This window comes from Mauremys reevesii, linkage group 2 (genome assembly GCF_016161935.1).
Source record: "Mauremys reevesii isolate NIE-2019 linkage group 2, ASM1616193v1, whole genome shotgun sequence".
NCBI lineage: Eukaryota > Metazoa > Chordata > Testudines > Geoemydidae > Mauremys > Mauremys reevesii.
In genome coordinates, this window is record NC_052624.1 from 66146275 (window position 1) to 66161270 (window position 14996).

At 41.9% G+C, this 14996-nt stretch overlaps 1 protein-coding gene across 4 annotated transcripts in view; it reads right to left on the reverse strand.

Moving 5' to 3' along the window:
• Positions 1-14996, reverse strand: part of RFTN1 (raftlin, lipid raft linker 1) — a 124625-nt gene that overhangs the window by 95833 nt on the left and 13796 nt on the right. For 2 of the 4 annotated variants that reach the window (XM_039521570.1, XM_039521567.1), the window contains exon 3: positions 610-717. The exons of the other annotated variants lie outside the window; for them this stretch is intronic. In XM_039521570.1, the coding sequence (XP_039377504.1) occupies positions 610-717 (108 nt within the window). The remainder of the gene's footprint in view (positions 1-609; positions 718-14996) is intronic. 4 annotated transcript variants of the gene reach the window in all.

The following is a 14996-nucleotide window of genomic DNA, read 5'->3' on the forward strand; positions in this document are numbered from 1 at the left end:
TGAGTAGCATCACTGTATCCTCCCTTGCACCACAATGCTAGTGGCAATGTAGGTGGGGCAGAAGGTGTGGACACACAAGTTACTAAGGACCACACACCACCAATCCCTGAGAAGATGCTGAGAGGGTCATCCTCTATGTTCCTCTCAATCACCCCAGCCCTGGCAAGATCTTTTGCTTCACAGTCATTTATTCCTGGGGTTCAGTTGTGTTCAGTGACCCTTCTGTGTGGAGAAGGGTGTACACAGAGCTGCAAGGAGGAGCTAATGGGCTCTGAGCAGCATTTTTTTTAATGAAAACATGAGGCCACATTAGGAGGGGAAACATGAGGCTCACTACTCCCTTACTTCTCCTCATTGTTCCCTAGCCATTCCCTTATTTTGCCCAACAACCACACAGGGTTTCTGCAGACACGACATTGGCAGCTACGTGAAGGAACAACTCACAGAGCCTCACTTCCACTTCACACAGGCCCTAACCTCATTCTGCGAGATTAAGATGTGGAGTATATAGCCCTTAGTGATAGAGCAGTGGTTTTCAGCCTGTGGTTCGCAGACCCATGGGGGGGGTCGCAAACTATGTTTAAGGGGTCAGCAAAAGGTTGTCATTACCATAGAAGAGGGGTCTTCGACCTGTGGTCTGCAGATCCCCGTGGGTCTGCAGACTATATCTAAATTTTCTGAAGGGGTCCACACCTCCATTTGAAATTTTGTATGGGTCTGCAAATGAAAAAAGGTTGAAAACCACTATGATAAAGCATTGACCTTCCCAGCAGTAATAGCATGGTGTAATGATACAGCATAGGCCTGAAAGGGTCAATTTTCCCTCTTATAAATCAGAAAATTTAAAAGCTATTGTAATGCAAGCACTATGTATTTTTCACTGGTTAATGTAACAGTTGGTTTTGAACACTTAAAGAGGTCACCATCACCATTCCTTCCAACAATTAACCTTCAATAAGTCCCGAGCCCCGCTGCTGGAGCTTAAACGGCGCTTTAAAGGGCCCAGGGCTCCCAACAGCAGCCGGCGCCTCTGGCCCTTTAAATCGCTGCCTGAGCCCCAACACTGCTACCCCAACAGCGGCAGTGCTCCAGAGGCAATTTAAAGGGCTCGGGGCTCCCTGCAGTGGCAGGAGCACCAGGCCCTTTAAATCCCCACCCAAGACCAGCTGCTAGAGCCCCAGGAGCTGGGCTCTGGCAGGGATTTAAAGGGCCCGAGGCTCCCCGCAGCGGCCAGAGCCTCTGGCCCTTTAAATCGCTGCCTGAGCCCCGGGGCTCCCAGCCGCCTCTGCAGCTGGTAGCTCCAGGGTGATTTAAAGGCCCTGGGGCTCCCAGCCATAGCCGGAGTCCCAGGACCTTTAAATCTTGAAAGGCCCCGCCTCTTCCGGTTGAGGCCCCGCCCACTCAGGACTCCGGCATACCGGTAAGTCCTTTAAATTACTTTCACCCCTGAATAAGTCTAATTATTTATTCTGAAGAGGAGTGGTCAAGAAGGTAATATTTGAACATGATCAAAATATTGGTACTCTCTGAGGCCATGATTCTGCACGATTAAAGCCAACAAGAGCTTTGTCATTGACATAATAAATGTAAGATCAAGTTCTAAATGACATTTCCAAGCAAAAGGAAATAAACAGTTGCCCATTGCAAACAAAGTTTTATCCTATGTTACACATGACAGAGCTAAACTTTCTTTGGCACAACCATAAATAGTTTGCATTGGTTGGTCATACAATCGAGTTGGTTCTTTCTTAACTGTTAAAAAGCATTTCCTTATTAAGGATGCAAATAAGATTCTTGTCAACAGCAATGAAAGTGTCATCAAAGAATCACAATATACCAAGGAATTTCCTTCATCGGTAAGTAATGATAACATTGTTAGTACAACTTGGAGAAAACACAAAGCAGTAAACACATTTCCCATGAGTATTTGTGTCCGGACAGCATAGTAAAATAATAAAATAATAATAATAAAATGTCCTAAGAATTCTTGAACTGAAAGCAAGATAAACATCCCTGACTTAAATGCTAAACTAATTAGACTTACAGAAGAAAATAAGATGTCTCTGACACTATGCTGCTTGGATTTAATCATTTGAGACATTAATATTAAAATGCAACTTGTTATGAGCTGAGCCCAATGGTTTTAAAGTAATATTTAATTAAACCTATATTATTGACTTATTTATTAATTATTATTATTATTTTAAAGAAATGAGAATGGAGAGCATGGAGATTCCAAAATTCTAAAGAACCTCCAAGCAAAATAATCTCAAAGCAGAGTTCAGGCTCCGTCATAGTCAGGCAAGAGACTGGTTGTTAATATTTCATGCTGTTTTCTTGATTTATTATGTTAAGTGACATTCTCAGTAGTTTTTCTTTTGACTTTGAAGGGCAGTATGTTACATATTCCCATCAAAGAAAACAGTGATGAATATGCAAGAGAACTCTGGAATTTAAACAAGAGGGAATGTTCAATAAGCTCCTCGTGCTTACTTTTATGACAATATCTAATAAATGTTAAAATTAAACAAACGCATTCAAAGGCAAAATCATAGTATCTCAGGAAGGCAAGAACTGAGCATAAAGGACACTTTTAAAAATAAATATATATTTATTCTTCTGTTACCTCCAGGAAATAACAGAGACATCATTATCAGTCAAATCTAGAAAGTGTTCCGATTACCCATCAAAATTTAATTAGATAAGACAGAAGAATATATGTACTCTCAGTGGTATGGAATTTGCCTTATAAAATTGTATAATTTTTGCATAAGTGATTTTCTCTCCCTAGCTCCTATTCTTACAGTCTCTGTCCAGCAGGATGAGTTTATGGGGGACATAGTATTCCAAAGAATATTAAAAAATGTGAGACTGAACACTGTCTGGGCTTGTTTTCGTTTTTTAAACTAAAAAAAAACTAAAGGAAACTAAGGAATCCATCTGATGCTCCTCCTGCAACTATCCACAACCTGTCAGCCAGCTTCTGTTCAATCTACATGTCCCACCAGTTATGCCAGTATGACTGACACCTTCATCTGACGCTGGCAGGGGCACAGAGAAAGCAGGAGTGCAAAGTGGAGGCAAGTCTAATAGACCAGAGCAAGGCTAAGGGAGAAGCAAAAGGGGGGAGGACAACCAGGGCTTTGGAGTTGTGCTCCGGCTCTGCTCCAACTCCAGGCAAAAACCTGCAGCTCCACTGCTCCGGAGCTGCTCCGCACTCCAGCTCCGGGCTCCGCTCCAAAGCCCTGAGGACAACGGGCTTCTGGGGAAAAAAATCAGTGTGTTTTTTTTATGTACACTCTACCCTGTGTACAGCATTCTATCACGAAACTGCCTCCAACAATGAACAGTAAATCAAACTTCTTTGGACTCATCATGGGATAGGGGGTAGGATTAATTCAGCCCAGCCTACCAACATACAACCATTTCCACTACTGAAAAAGCTGTTGCTTTCACATCTTCTGCTTGTACTGAACTGCATTTAACTTTTATGACCCATGAACTTGGAAGAATGGGGGTGGCCCAGACCAGCTGCAGGAGCATATCACTTAGGTTCAGACGGCCCTGCAGGATTCTGCAAGGCGGGAAGAGCCCAACCCCCTCCCTCCAATAGTAGAATTCATAGGAAGCTCTGTGGAGAGAACTTTGCGGTTATGTCCCTTCCCACATAACAGCCTGCATGAGGGGATGATTTGCTGCCATTGCCCAAGTTGATAGGGAGTTTTTCCTCACATAAGTACTACAGAACCAGACATGTGGAGGCAGAAAGATAATTTACATGCCTTGTTCAAAATTATAACATTCCATCCGAATGTACGAATATGACCCACATAAACTGGAAAAAGTGGGTAAGTGGCTGAGTTATGGGGTGAGTGATGGTCACGTTACTTAAAGCTACCGAGGCCCAGCTTCAGCCAATATACCCCATTAATTTCAAGATTTCAACATCTTTAGAAAGGAATCTAGGAATTGTCATAATTGGCTCACACCAGTAATCCAACTAGTCACCTCCTGTCATAGCCAGTAGTCATTACATGTGCTTTAAAGTGAGATTCAAGAAACCCAACAATTATGAAATAATTTACCATCTGGAGAAGTTTCTTCCAAAATCAGGTAATTTGTGGTGCTTTGACATGAGAAGTTTGATACATCTTATTATTTCATATTCTCTTGCTAATATATCTGTGAATGTTCTTGTTCATATACATACCATTTATTTATTATTATATTTTATGCAATCCTTTTTAATCTTTCTAAGATCTTGGCCTCAACAACAATTTATGGCAATGAGTTTCAGAGGTTAAATATGCACTCGGGAAATTTTCTGTTCTTTTTAATATGCACTTCTTTTTATATGGGCATTTCATACTCTGGCAAGTTTTTACTCCACATTCTAATGCTAATGAAACAATAGAGAAACAAACTGAGAATCTTTGCCAAATCTAAATTAATCAAGTTTGGCCCAAGACAGATATTTACAATATCACAAGCATATTTGTACCAAGTATACACATATTACAGCTTTAAATAAATAGCAAGCTATACAAACCTTGTTCATTTTATTGCATTCTACAGTAAATGAGAAATAATCTCCTAAAAATTGAATGTACAATTTTTTGAGAGCCTCTTATGTATTATCACTGAACCCTACTGTCATTAAAATTTGCTATCTGGTAACTGTTTGATGAGTTAAAAAGGTACAAAGAACACTGCATCAGCCTACAAATTTCCATCCAAACCAACAGAGAATAATTTTGGGATTATTGTTTTTTCTTAATCAAGCATAGAGGAAAAAATAGGTTATATGCATTATATTATGAGGTTTTTCCATATTCACAAGATAATTAGTACACAGAAATCTCACTGAAGCTTCAGGGGTGGTTTCCAAAAGGTAACAAGAGAATTTCAAATAATTCATGAAAAAGGGGAAGACAAGAGAGTGAAGTCAACAGCAGTTTTGATTGAGTAAACAGGATTTGAGCCTTCATCTTTAGAAAGTACATTTATTGGTGTTACAGTTTTCATGTACACTTAAAATGAAAATTGAGGCCAAGGCTTGGCCTATGCATTAAATTAATGCAGGCTCCAATATAAAGATCTAAATTCTTCAACAGCACATCCACTCACCCTTGGAAAAGGGCTTTGGATTTATCAACACAGTCTCTGTCCCACAAGCCAACTTATGCAACAGAGGATTGGTAGCCTCCAGGGAAACCACAATCCCCTTGGCACATTATGCCTATATATTTTATACATGCTGCAAGGTGCAACATAGAGAAAAAGGGACAAATGGCTGCATACATGTTTGAGGGTTTCATACAAATGTTACCTGCTGGTTTATGTTTCCTTTCACATTAAATCTACACAGTTTCATATACATTTTCCCTTCTGTTCTTATTGTTATCTTCAGTGCAATTTAGAAAATTATATAGGATGATACTGGTACTGTGCGCTAAGTTTAGGATATTTTTTAATTTAGATTTTTTTTATCCAATCCTATTACTACTACCAATTCATGTCCCTGTTTCAAATGTTCTTGTTTCTCAATTGCCTGTATGTATAACATTCTTTCTTCTGTACAGGCAATGAGACTTACCAACCTCTTAGTACTTTAATTAGATCAAATAAGGCACAGCAGTCATTTTCATCTTTTTATTTTACTTGGTTTAAAATATTTCAATTTTTAGGCAACTTTCTCCTCTTTATTTCAAGATTTATTCACATTTTTCATTTGATTGAAAACATGTTATTCAAAGTATAATTTTCTGATGTGCTTTCAAATCGAATTCTTTTATTAGGGCAATCTGGTTTGATTTCTCATAAAAGTAAATTGCCTTGTTTCAGCTTTAATAGAGATATGACATAGTCATAGGTTATGCAGTTACAGTATTTAGATAGAGCATGCATTCTGCATTGTACAACTAAGAACCCAGTTTTATTTAAAGACACTGTGGACTGGACTTTGCCCCCCAAATTAGATTTTGTTTACAAAGGGAGAGAGGATGGGTCTTGATGATATGTAATATGAACATGTTCATAGGGGGAGGCGATTATATTCAGAGAAAACTAAGGTTGGCAGTGTTTTGTTTTTTAAAAAAAAACATTCCCTTGCAGTGATGTGAACACAAACAATACCATGGCCTTGTACATGTGAACCAGAATACCAAGTAGATAAACAAAGTTAAACTGCCCTATCTAGTTTCATACAATTTTCCACATAGAGTGAAATGCAAAATCATAGAACAAAACTTCATGAAAAGGTGAAACATAAGTTAGATTTTTCTTCTTTTATAGTAATTCCAGCTGGTTGGAAAGTTGTGATGAAAAACAAATGAAGTTTCTCAAAAAAAAAATGTTTTGTTTGCAATTTCCCCTTTATCCCCATCCCTTTTTCTTCCATATATGAGAACACCCCGGCCTTGTTGGGGCAGGGTTTGAGTTTCATCCTGGAGTTTCCTTCTTATTGTTGTGTCAGAGGAGCAGGGTTTACTTCCACTCTGTCAGCTGATCTTGGCCTGCGGAGGCCCACCATCTTCACACAGTGGCTGTGATTGCCTCTTAACCCCAGCAGTTAGCTGCTAATTGTAGTCTTCCCTGTAGCTACATAGCAGCACAGGAGGAAGTAACCCAATGGGAGTTAAGGCTGATCTGATATTTGCAGGAAAACTTGTCATGAAATGGCTGCTCGCCTCATCCAGCTCCTTCAATCTACACATCCTCATGGAGCCCTGACTGACTCCCAGGGTGTACTCACACAGAGGTAGGCCTGTGTAGGGACAGGCAAAAACATACAGTGGTAATGATGCCTACCATGCCACTCCCTCAGCAGTCTCTGATAGGCTTGGCATGTAAAAGTAGAGGGAGAAACTCAGCCCAGGATTTTTATAATGGCAGCACAAACTCAAATAAATTAATTCCAGAAAAGATCAAGCTAAAGGAGAAAGAATAGATTAAACATATTTAGGACTAAAACTATGTAATTATTTCCTTTGGAATCGTGGCAGGGGTAGGCTACATCCATAATGAACAGTAGCTGCATTAGAAACACATGTTCTTGGATGTGCGACCGTTGCCAACACTCCAGGATTGCCCTGGTGTCTCCAGGAATTTAATTAAAGATTAATCTTAATCAAAGATGTCATGTGATGAAACCGCCAGGAATACATCCAACCAAAATTGGCAACCCTAAATGTGCCAACCTTTTAAGACTAGATATTATGTAACTTATTAGTAAATTACTTATGCTATGTTGAAACAAACAAAGCCTTTATGATGCCTACTACTATTTTATATAGCGCTTTTCCCACAAATTGTTACTTAAAAAAAAAAGCGTACTACACAACTAAAATCCTTTGAGTCAAAGCCTGCACCTCTAATTCATGCAGAAAGGTCTCCAGAATTTTGCCCTTTATCTTTAGCAGTGCATTTATCAGGAATAAGGTTTTTATAGTACACTGAAAATGACAATAGGGGCAGAGGCTGTGGCCCAGCATTGGCAGCTGAGAGAGATATGTCACCACCAACACACCACATCACATCTAAGTAGGCAGGAGAACCTGTTAGGGAGCCAGATAATAGTGGAAAATGCACTTAAATATTAACAAAGTACTTCCCAAGAGTACCATTTTGTTTTTTTTAAGCACGCCAGCCAGAGCAGGGGTGATGGATTCACTAAGGAAAAATAAATTTTTGTTGCCAAAAAAATTGCTTTTTTTTCTTCTTTAACTCAAACCTTGCTGTTGCCCTCCAGCAGTTGAACTTCTACTCCCCTTCTGCACAAAAATGTGGCCAGTTTCATTTGTGTGTGAATAATTCTCACAGAGTTATATTGGTAGTTTGCAAGTCTATTGGAAAACCACCTCATAAACCCTAAATATGGGTCATAGGAGCATGGTAACAAACTCCAGCACTAGAGAATAGAACTGAACTGCAAAAACAAACAAGAGGCCAGTGCTGACAGATCAAAAACAGAGATCTGGACTATTTTTCATAATTATGCCTGCTAAGAATAATAGAGCATTCCCCCAAAATATCTGATGAGAAAACAGAAGTTTAACTTCATTGCTTTGTACAGTCAAGAGTTCACGTGATCCTTTAAAAAACAGTGCTATGTGTAAAAATACTTGGTGGAAATAAAAATGCAAGTACCAGAAACATCTTGCTTTCAAAGCTGCCAAAGAATCAGTTACTGGAGGTATAATAATCTTATCCAAAAGTAATAAATGCACATAATAAAGACATAACAGGTGTCCCATCTAACAGGGATAGGATTCTACTTCACTATGAAGACGGTAAACATGAAGCATCATGCAGCCCATCTTAACAAGATATAAACCTCTTCCTCACCCCCTGAAATGTTCAGGCTCTTATCATCCTTTACGACAATTAGTGGCATTGGAATTAGTTTTATAATCCTACCTCCTGCATAGCATCTTTTTTTTTTTAAAGTCAGATTCTCAGTCCCCCCCAATGAACACGTTAAAGAGGTTTTAAAGGCAGCAGGATACCACAGCATAAGGGGTCTCCCGAGCCAGTGGCAGAAGCAATGCAACAGCCTAATACCAGCCTCCAGCATGGAATGCATGGCAGGAGTGACACTGTGCTCTGGTTAGTCTTGGTTGTTCACAATCCTTAGCAGGCCACAGGAAACCCAGGCACAAGTTAGAGCAGCTTTACGGCTGCTCTTAAGTTCCACTGGGGGCCAAGAAGCGTCTCAGCAAGGTCCCACAAACCAGAGGGTGCAGAGGTGGCTTAAAAGCCACCTTTCTTCCTCTCCATTCCTGTGCTGAGTGCATATCAGCTGAAATGGAGAATTGCTCCCAATGTGTATATAAAACTACCAGATTCTAAGTAGTATTAGGGCTCCCATTGCCCAATAATGGAATTTCATAAGTAGGGAAATCTTCCTACATGGTTAGGACTTCTGAATAATGCCTTTTGAACAATTAACCAAACTCAAAGGAAAGGCAGCTTGAGCTTCTACCACTGGTTTTGGAAAGGCTTTTCCTGGAAATATCAGCTGCTGAGCAGATCATTTCTCCCCCCAAAAATTTACTAAAACAAAAACAAAAAACTGACAAATATTGTAAGGGTGCAGCTTGATAACAAAAAGTCTGACAATTATAAAGTATTTTATTCAGTGCACATGTGGTGAAGAACAATGAAAATAATCCTGCAGAATATGTACAATTTTATCTATTTGATCATTTGAAAGGCTTCATCAAGGCAGTAGACCCAGCTGGAAAAAATCGGATAGAAGCAGGACCACAGAGAAAGGCAGATGCTGCATCTGAGCTTAGCATTCCTAAGTAAATAAATAACAAAAACAAAACAAAAAAGATTCTGACACTGTTCCAAACTTTACACAACAATAACTTAACAAAAGACCATTTATTCTGTCGGTCTCTCTTTTCGTTCTTTTGTTTCGTGCTGTTTGATACAAGTAGATGCTAATTTTTTGCTTTTTAATAAATTTTACAATAAGTGGTGGTGAATTAACCCGTGCAATTTAGCACCATTTGTCAATTCTTGTGTCAGTTGTTCAGAAATTCAGGAAATAATTGTTTAAATAAAAGAGAACCAATACAGGGCTTAGCAACCAAAGAATAACAACAGCAGACTGGTGTTTATTTATATTTCATGAGTAACCATGTCTTGACTCATCTCTAACTTTTTCAAAACTCTTTCTATTTAATTTGTAAACCTCATACCTCATTCCCTTTCAGATTAAGGCTTTTATCATTTCATTTCAAAACACATGGCATCTTTAGGACTCCTCAGGTCTTTGATGTTTTGAATTTTTTATGTATCACATACCATGTAAAGGGTCTGTATTTCAGAGTTGAGATGAATTCTTTTACGCCCATGACTGTTTAAGAGAGATGGGTAGAATTTCTGCCATTTTTAACGCACCTGATGACTGTCAAGCTTGTCTTTAGTGCATTGATCAAGAGCTGCAGTTCATAGCAAAGACTTAATGAGATTTTTCTCCCTCAAAGAAACTGTTTCTTTCAAGAAAAATCTACAGCTAATATGTGCATTTCTATTTTTTTATTTATTTATTTTAACTCTACAGAAAGGACTGTTTATACTAGGTAAAGAGGCTTTATTAACTACTGGTTAGAATGCCTTGAGCTTGCAGCTTCAGTACAATACCTTACTTCTAAACACAACAGCCATGCTCAACATTTTACAAAAGTTGGTCATACCACTTGGCTGTGATGGTGGGAGGGCCTTAGGTCCAGCTGAACCTGTACACATTATACATTAAAAATAGAAAACAATTATATTTAATCCCTTCTAGTAACATATTTTCCCTGGAGCATGTGCTGCAATTCCTTTTTACTCTCCATTGCAAACTTCAAACATTCATAAGCCATAAATCAACCCCTCCTTCCCCCAAAATTCATGTGATCAACTTAAAAATGATAAGATTTAAAAAAATAAATAATACATTGCAGGGGTTTTTGGTCTGTCCTGATTTTTGAGCCATATACCTCTAATTTTTTGAGTGATCATTTCAGTTCAAAATTCAACCTTGAACACACAAACAAGACGATGCGCCTCACTGTTGACAGTCTGGAGCAGAAGTCTACTTAACCTCTCCATAACTCTTGTAGGAGGGTGGCTGCCATTCTCTCTGAATGCTCATCACTATCTTGTCATCCGCTCCCTGGAGGAAGTACTAGCCCACTGGGGGCCCTAAGCCGGAATATTGTGGGGGCCCACACAACACATACTATAAAAGTGAATAAAGGGCTGCCTTGAGCTGCTCAGGGCCCTAAACAATTGCTTAGTCTGCTTAATGCCTAGCCCCAGCACAGCCCACTCCTCTCCTCCTTCTCTGCCTCACTCACCCTGTTTTCCCCTATGCCCTACTGTCTCCTACCTGCCCCCTTTATTCATGTGGCCACATTATTATGCTTTCCTTTCCTCTCATGTTCTCCATCTATAACACCCAAGACTCCTGTCGCTCCTTCAGTGTCCTCTTGTTCTCAACATTTCCCTGTTCTTCCCACAGTCTCTGTTCTACCATTATATTCTCCTGTCTCCACACACTTTCCCCATACACTCTCTTAACCACAAAACCCAGGAGGCAAGTAGCCTTCTGGTGTGCAGCTAGGCTGCAATCCCATTGGAAGCAATGGGCAATGGCAATTATTGTTACGAGGGCCGCCTCACTTCCACATGCCAATGTTGTAGGGAAATGGTGACCTTCTTGACTGAAGGCAGCCTGTGGTTGCTAGGGTTGCCAACTTCCTAATCGCACAAAACCAAAAACCCTAGCACCGCCCCTTCCCTGAGGCCCCACCCCTGCTCACTACATTTCCCCTCCCTCAGTGGCTCGCTCTCCCTCCCTCCCTTTCACTGGGCTCGGGCATGGGGTTAGGGTGTGTGGGAGGGTGAGGGCTCTGACTGGGGGTGTGGGCTCTGGGGGGGCAGGGTACGAGGAGTTTGGGGTGCAGGAGGGCGCTCCAAGCTGGGGGGTGGGGCCAAGAGATTCGGAGTGTGGGAGAGGGCTGTGGGTTGAGGCAGGGGATTGGGGTGCAGGAAGGAGTACGGGCTCTGGGCTTGGGGTGTGGGCTCTGGAGTGGGGCCAGGGATGAGGGGTTCAGGATGTGGGAGAGAGCTCTGGGCTGGTGCATGGGGTTCGGGTCCAGGGTGGGTCAGGGCTCCTGCTGGGGGTGCAGGCTCTGGGGTGGGGACGGGGATGGGGGGTTTGACATGCAGGAGGGGGCTACTGGTGTGGGGGGGGCTCAGGGCTGGGGCAAGGGGTTGGGGCACGGGCTTACCTCAACCGTCAGCGGTGCAGCGGGGCTAAGTCAAGCTACTCCCTACGTCTCCTGACTCTGTGCTGCACTGCACCCTGGAAGCAGCCAGCAGCAGGTCCGGTTCCTAGGTGGGAGGGCCAGGAGGCTCTGCACACTGCTCTCGCCCACAGGCACCGCCCCCCCATCTCCCATTGGCCGTAGTTCCCAGCCAATTGGAGTGCAGAGCCGGAGTTCAGGGTGGGGGCAGCACACGGAACCCTGTGGCCCCCCGCCTAGGAGCCAGACCTGCTTGCCCCTTCCAGGGCGCAGTGCAGTGCCAGGACAGGTAGGGATTAGCCTGCCTTAGCCCCACAGCACCATCGACAGAACTTTTAAGGCCCGGTTGGCAGTGCTGACCAGAGCCACCAGGGTCCCTTTTCGACTGGGCATTCCAGTCGAAAACTAGATGCCTGGCAACCCTAATGGTTGCAGTCACATTCAAAGTAATGGAAGTAGTGGCCATCTTGAATAGAAGCCACATTTTGCAAATTTAGTGCCCTCAACTGGTTTTAAATTCTCATGATCTACAAAATCAAATCAAATATCACAAGACTCAGTAACTCCATTCACTTTTATTTAGTCAATAACTTAAAAAATAACTGTAACTTTAGCGCCCTCGTAGCCAAGATGGAGTCTGCTCTGCAGGCAGCTCTGGCCAAGAGAAGGCACACACAGGAATGCAGCAGGAGAAATTCCTTCCACCCCAGGGGCACCTGTTCCAAACCCCCCAGAGTGAACGCACACACCCACAGGAAAAGTACAATGGACATAACAAAGGGAGATATTTATTTACAGAGGGCTGGGAGGAGAAAAGCAACAAGGAGAAATATAGGGGGAGCAGTAAAACAGGGCTGCATTCAAAACAAGGCCCCACGGACCCAGTGGTAGCACAGTCTGGAGGGGCAGACACTAAGCAATGTGTCTGCACACACAGTTCAGGAGGCCTGAGCAAAGTTCCAGTCTGGTGGTGAGTCCTGGGTGCTCCTGGTCGTCTTCGGCGCCAGTGAACTCTCCCCAGCAAACCCCTCCGGTGCCCTCTTCTGCCGCTCTCTGCAAAGCCACCCAGAGCGACCCCCTCCCCACTTAACTATCTAGCAACCTCCCTCCTTGTTCCCAATGCAGAGTCACAAGCCCCAGTACTCACAGCCCCACGCAGCTCTGGGCAGCCGTGATACTGGGTCCAGCCTGTCCTCCTCGGGTGATTCCCCCCGGCACAGGACTCCTCCTGGCTCCTGTCCTGGGCTGTCCCCGATCGGGCCTGTCCTCCTCAGGCCTCCGGCAGGTTCTCTCTGCTTCCTTCTCCAGGGCCAGCCATGCTGCTTCTCCTCTCTCTCCCCCTAGCTCCAGCCCTGCCCCCTGGAGTTTCCCTCCTTTTTCTTACTCTCCCCCTCCCCCTTGGGAAAAAGATTTAAAGGGGCCATGCTCTCTAGACCCCAAAGGGGTTACATAACAAATATATGTCAAAACACTTGATTTACAGAGTTATATCAGACTTTTCATGTACATTTCTCAGACTTCCTAAATATATTACAATATCTAATTATCTAATAACCTAAAATATCTAAAAGGGAAGAAAAAACAAGTAATAATAAGAAAGTCTGAAAAATTAGTACCGCTGTTAAATCAAATGTGGAGTCAACCCTTCAGACTAAGTATGACCATTAAACATTATTTATTTTTTTATATCTATATAAATAAATAATCTGGTCTTCTTAATATAAATTATGATGTCCAATCCTATACTCTTTACTCAGGCAAAAATCCCACTAATTTGCAGAATCAGGCCCATAAGTGGCTATCTTGCAATTTCTAAGCACAATGGGAGATGGTAGCAACATTTAAATTAGCTAAAGAAAATTCTCATCTCATGTTTCAGTTTTTATTGTAATTTAATGTAGCTTTTTCCATTTATGGGTTCAAAACAGGCTTTATACTGCTCAATAATTTTGGGAGGGGAGGGTTATCTCAAAACTACACACTATGTTAGAGGAAGACAGGATTTGAAACCACAGATGTCTTGTATTGCATTGAAGAAGCCACTTTACTTTTGACCATAACACTGCAACTGCCTATGTACCCAATGCTGTGGTCCTTATGTTTCGCTGACAGACCCCGGTCGTCCATGGGCAGGATCGAACTGGGGATCTGTGGAGCTTAGTGCATGATTCTTTACAGCATGAGCTAAAAGCCTACTCGCTCTTAGCGAAGGCTGTAGAGCAGACTCATTTAAAACACACACACACACACACACACACACACACACACACACACACACACACACACACACACACACACACACACACACACCCACCCACCCCCCAATGGGACAGAACACCACACACAGGAGGTGTGTGGGTTACATGTACATAAGCAGAACTCTCAGAGAAGTCAACAGGAACTTTTCCAAAATGACTGCAGAGTCACTTAAATACTTCCCTTTTCTTGCTAAAATGGTAGAGTTCCTTATTTGTCAATGGAGTGAAAAAATCTTTTTTGCTTACTATTCCTGTATCTCTAGTTGCTTGACTGTGGCTGTATGTATATAGATTGTTATAGGTAGGATTATTTTGATCCTATGCCCTTCTGTTATAGTAAAAAAGTCTGGCATCAGCATGATGACCCCAAACCACATGCAGCCTATGACTCAAGACTAAACTGTTCACCCATACACTCAAAAGCAATTATGCTTTTTCCTCATGGGCCTGTCATGTATAACAGTTAAAGGTCCAAGTTATTTTTCTCATGGAGAGGTTTTTACTTCCCCTGTAGTTGGTGGGCTTACAGTGCAAACTAAAAAGAAATGAGTTATATTTCCCCAGGGTTTTCTTTTCAGTACGATTAAGAAAAGTGACTTCTTAGTCAAGAGCTAAGTGACACCAAGATTTCCTGTTTTCTCTCAGCAGGGAGGCTGTCACCACTCAATATAAATTGATTTTAACCCTCCATCCATCACGCTACAGTTCCACAAATTTCCAGTCAAAGATCAACTATTGTTCTCAAAGTAAACTATTCAGAACTTCTCCATTAAAATTAAGTGTTGCATATATTTTGTATGTTGTCTGTTACTTGACACAAGTTAATGGATATTTTCTCTAAATATGCAGTTAAAAATTATGGAAAATCCCCTAACATTTTACCTCAGGGTTCCTTCCCACTTACCCCAGTTCCATCATGAAGCTATTATGG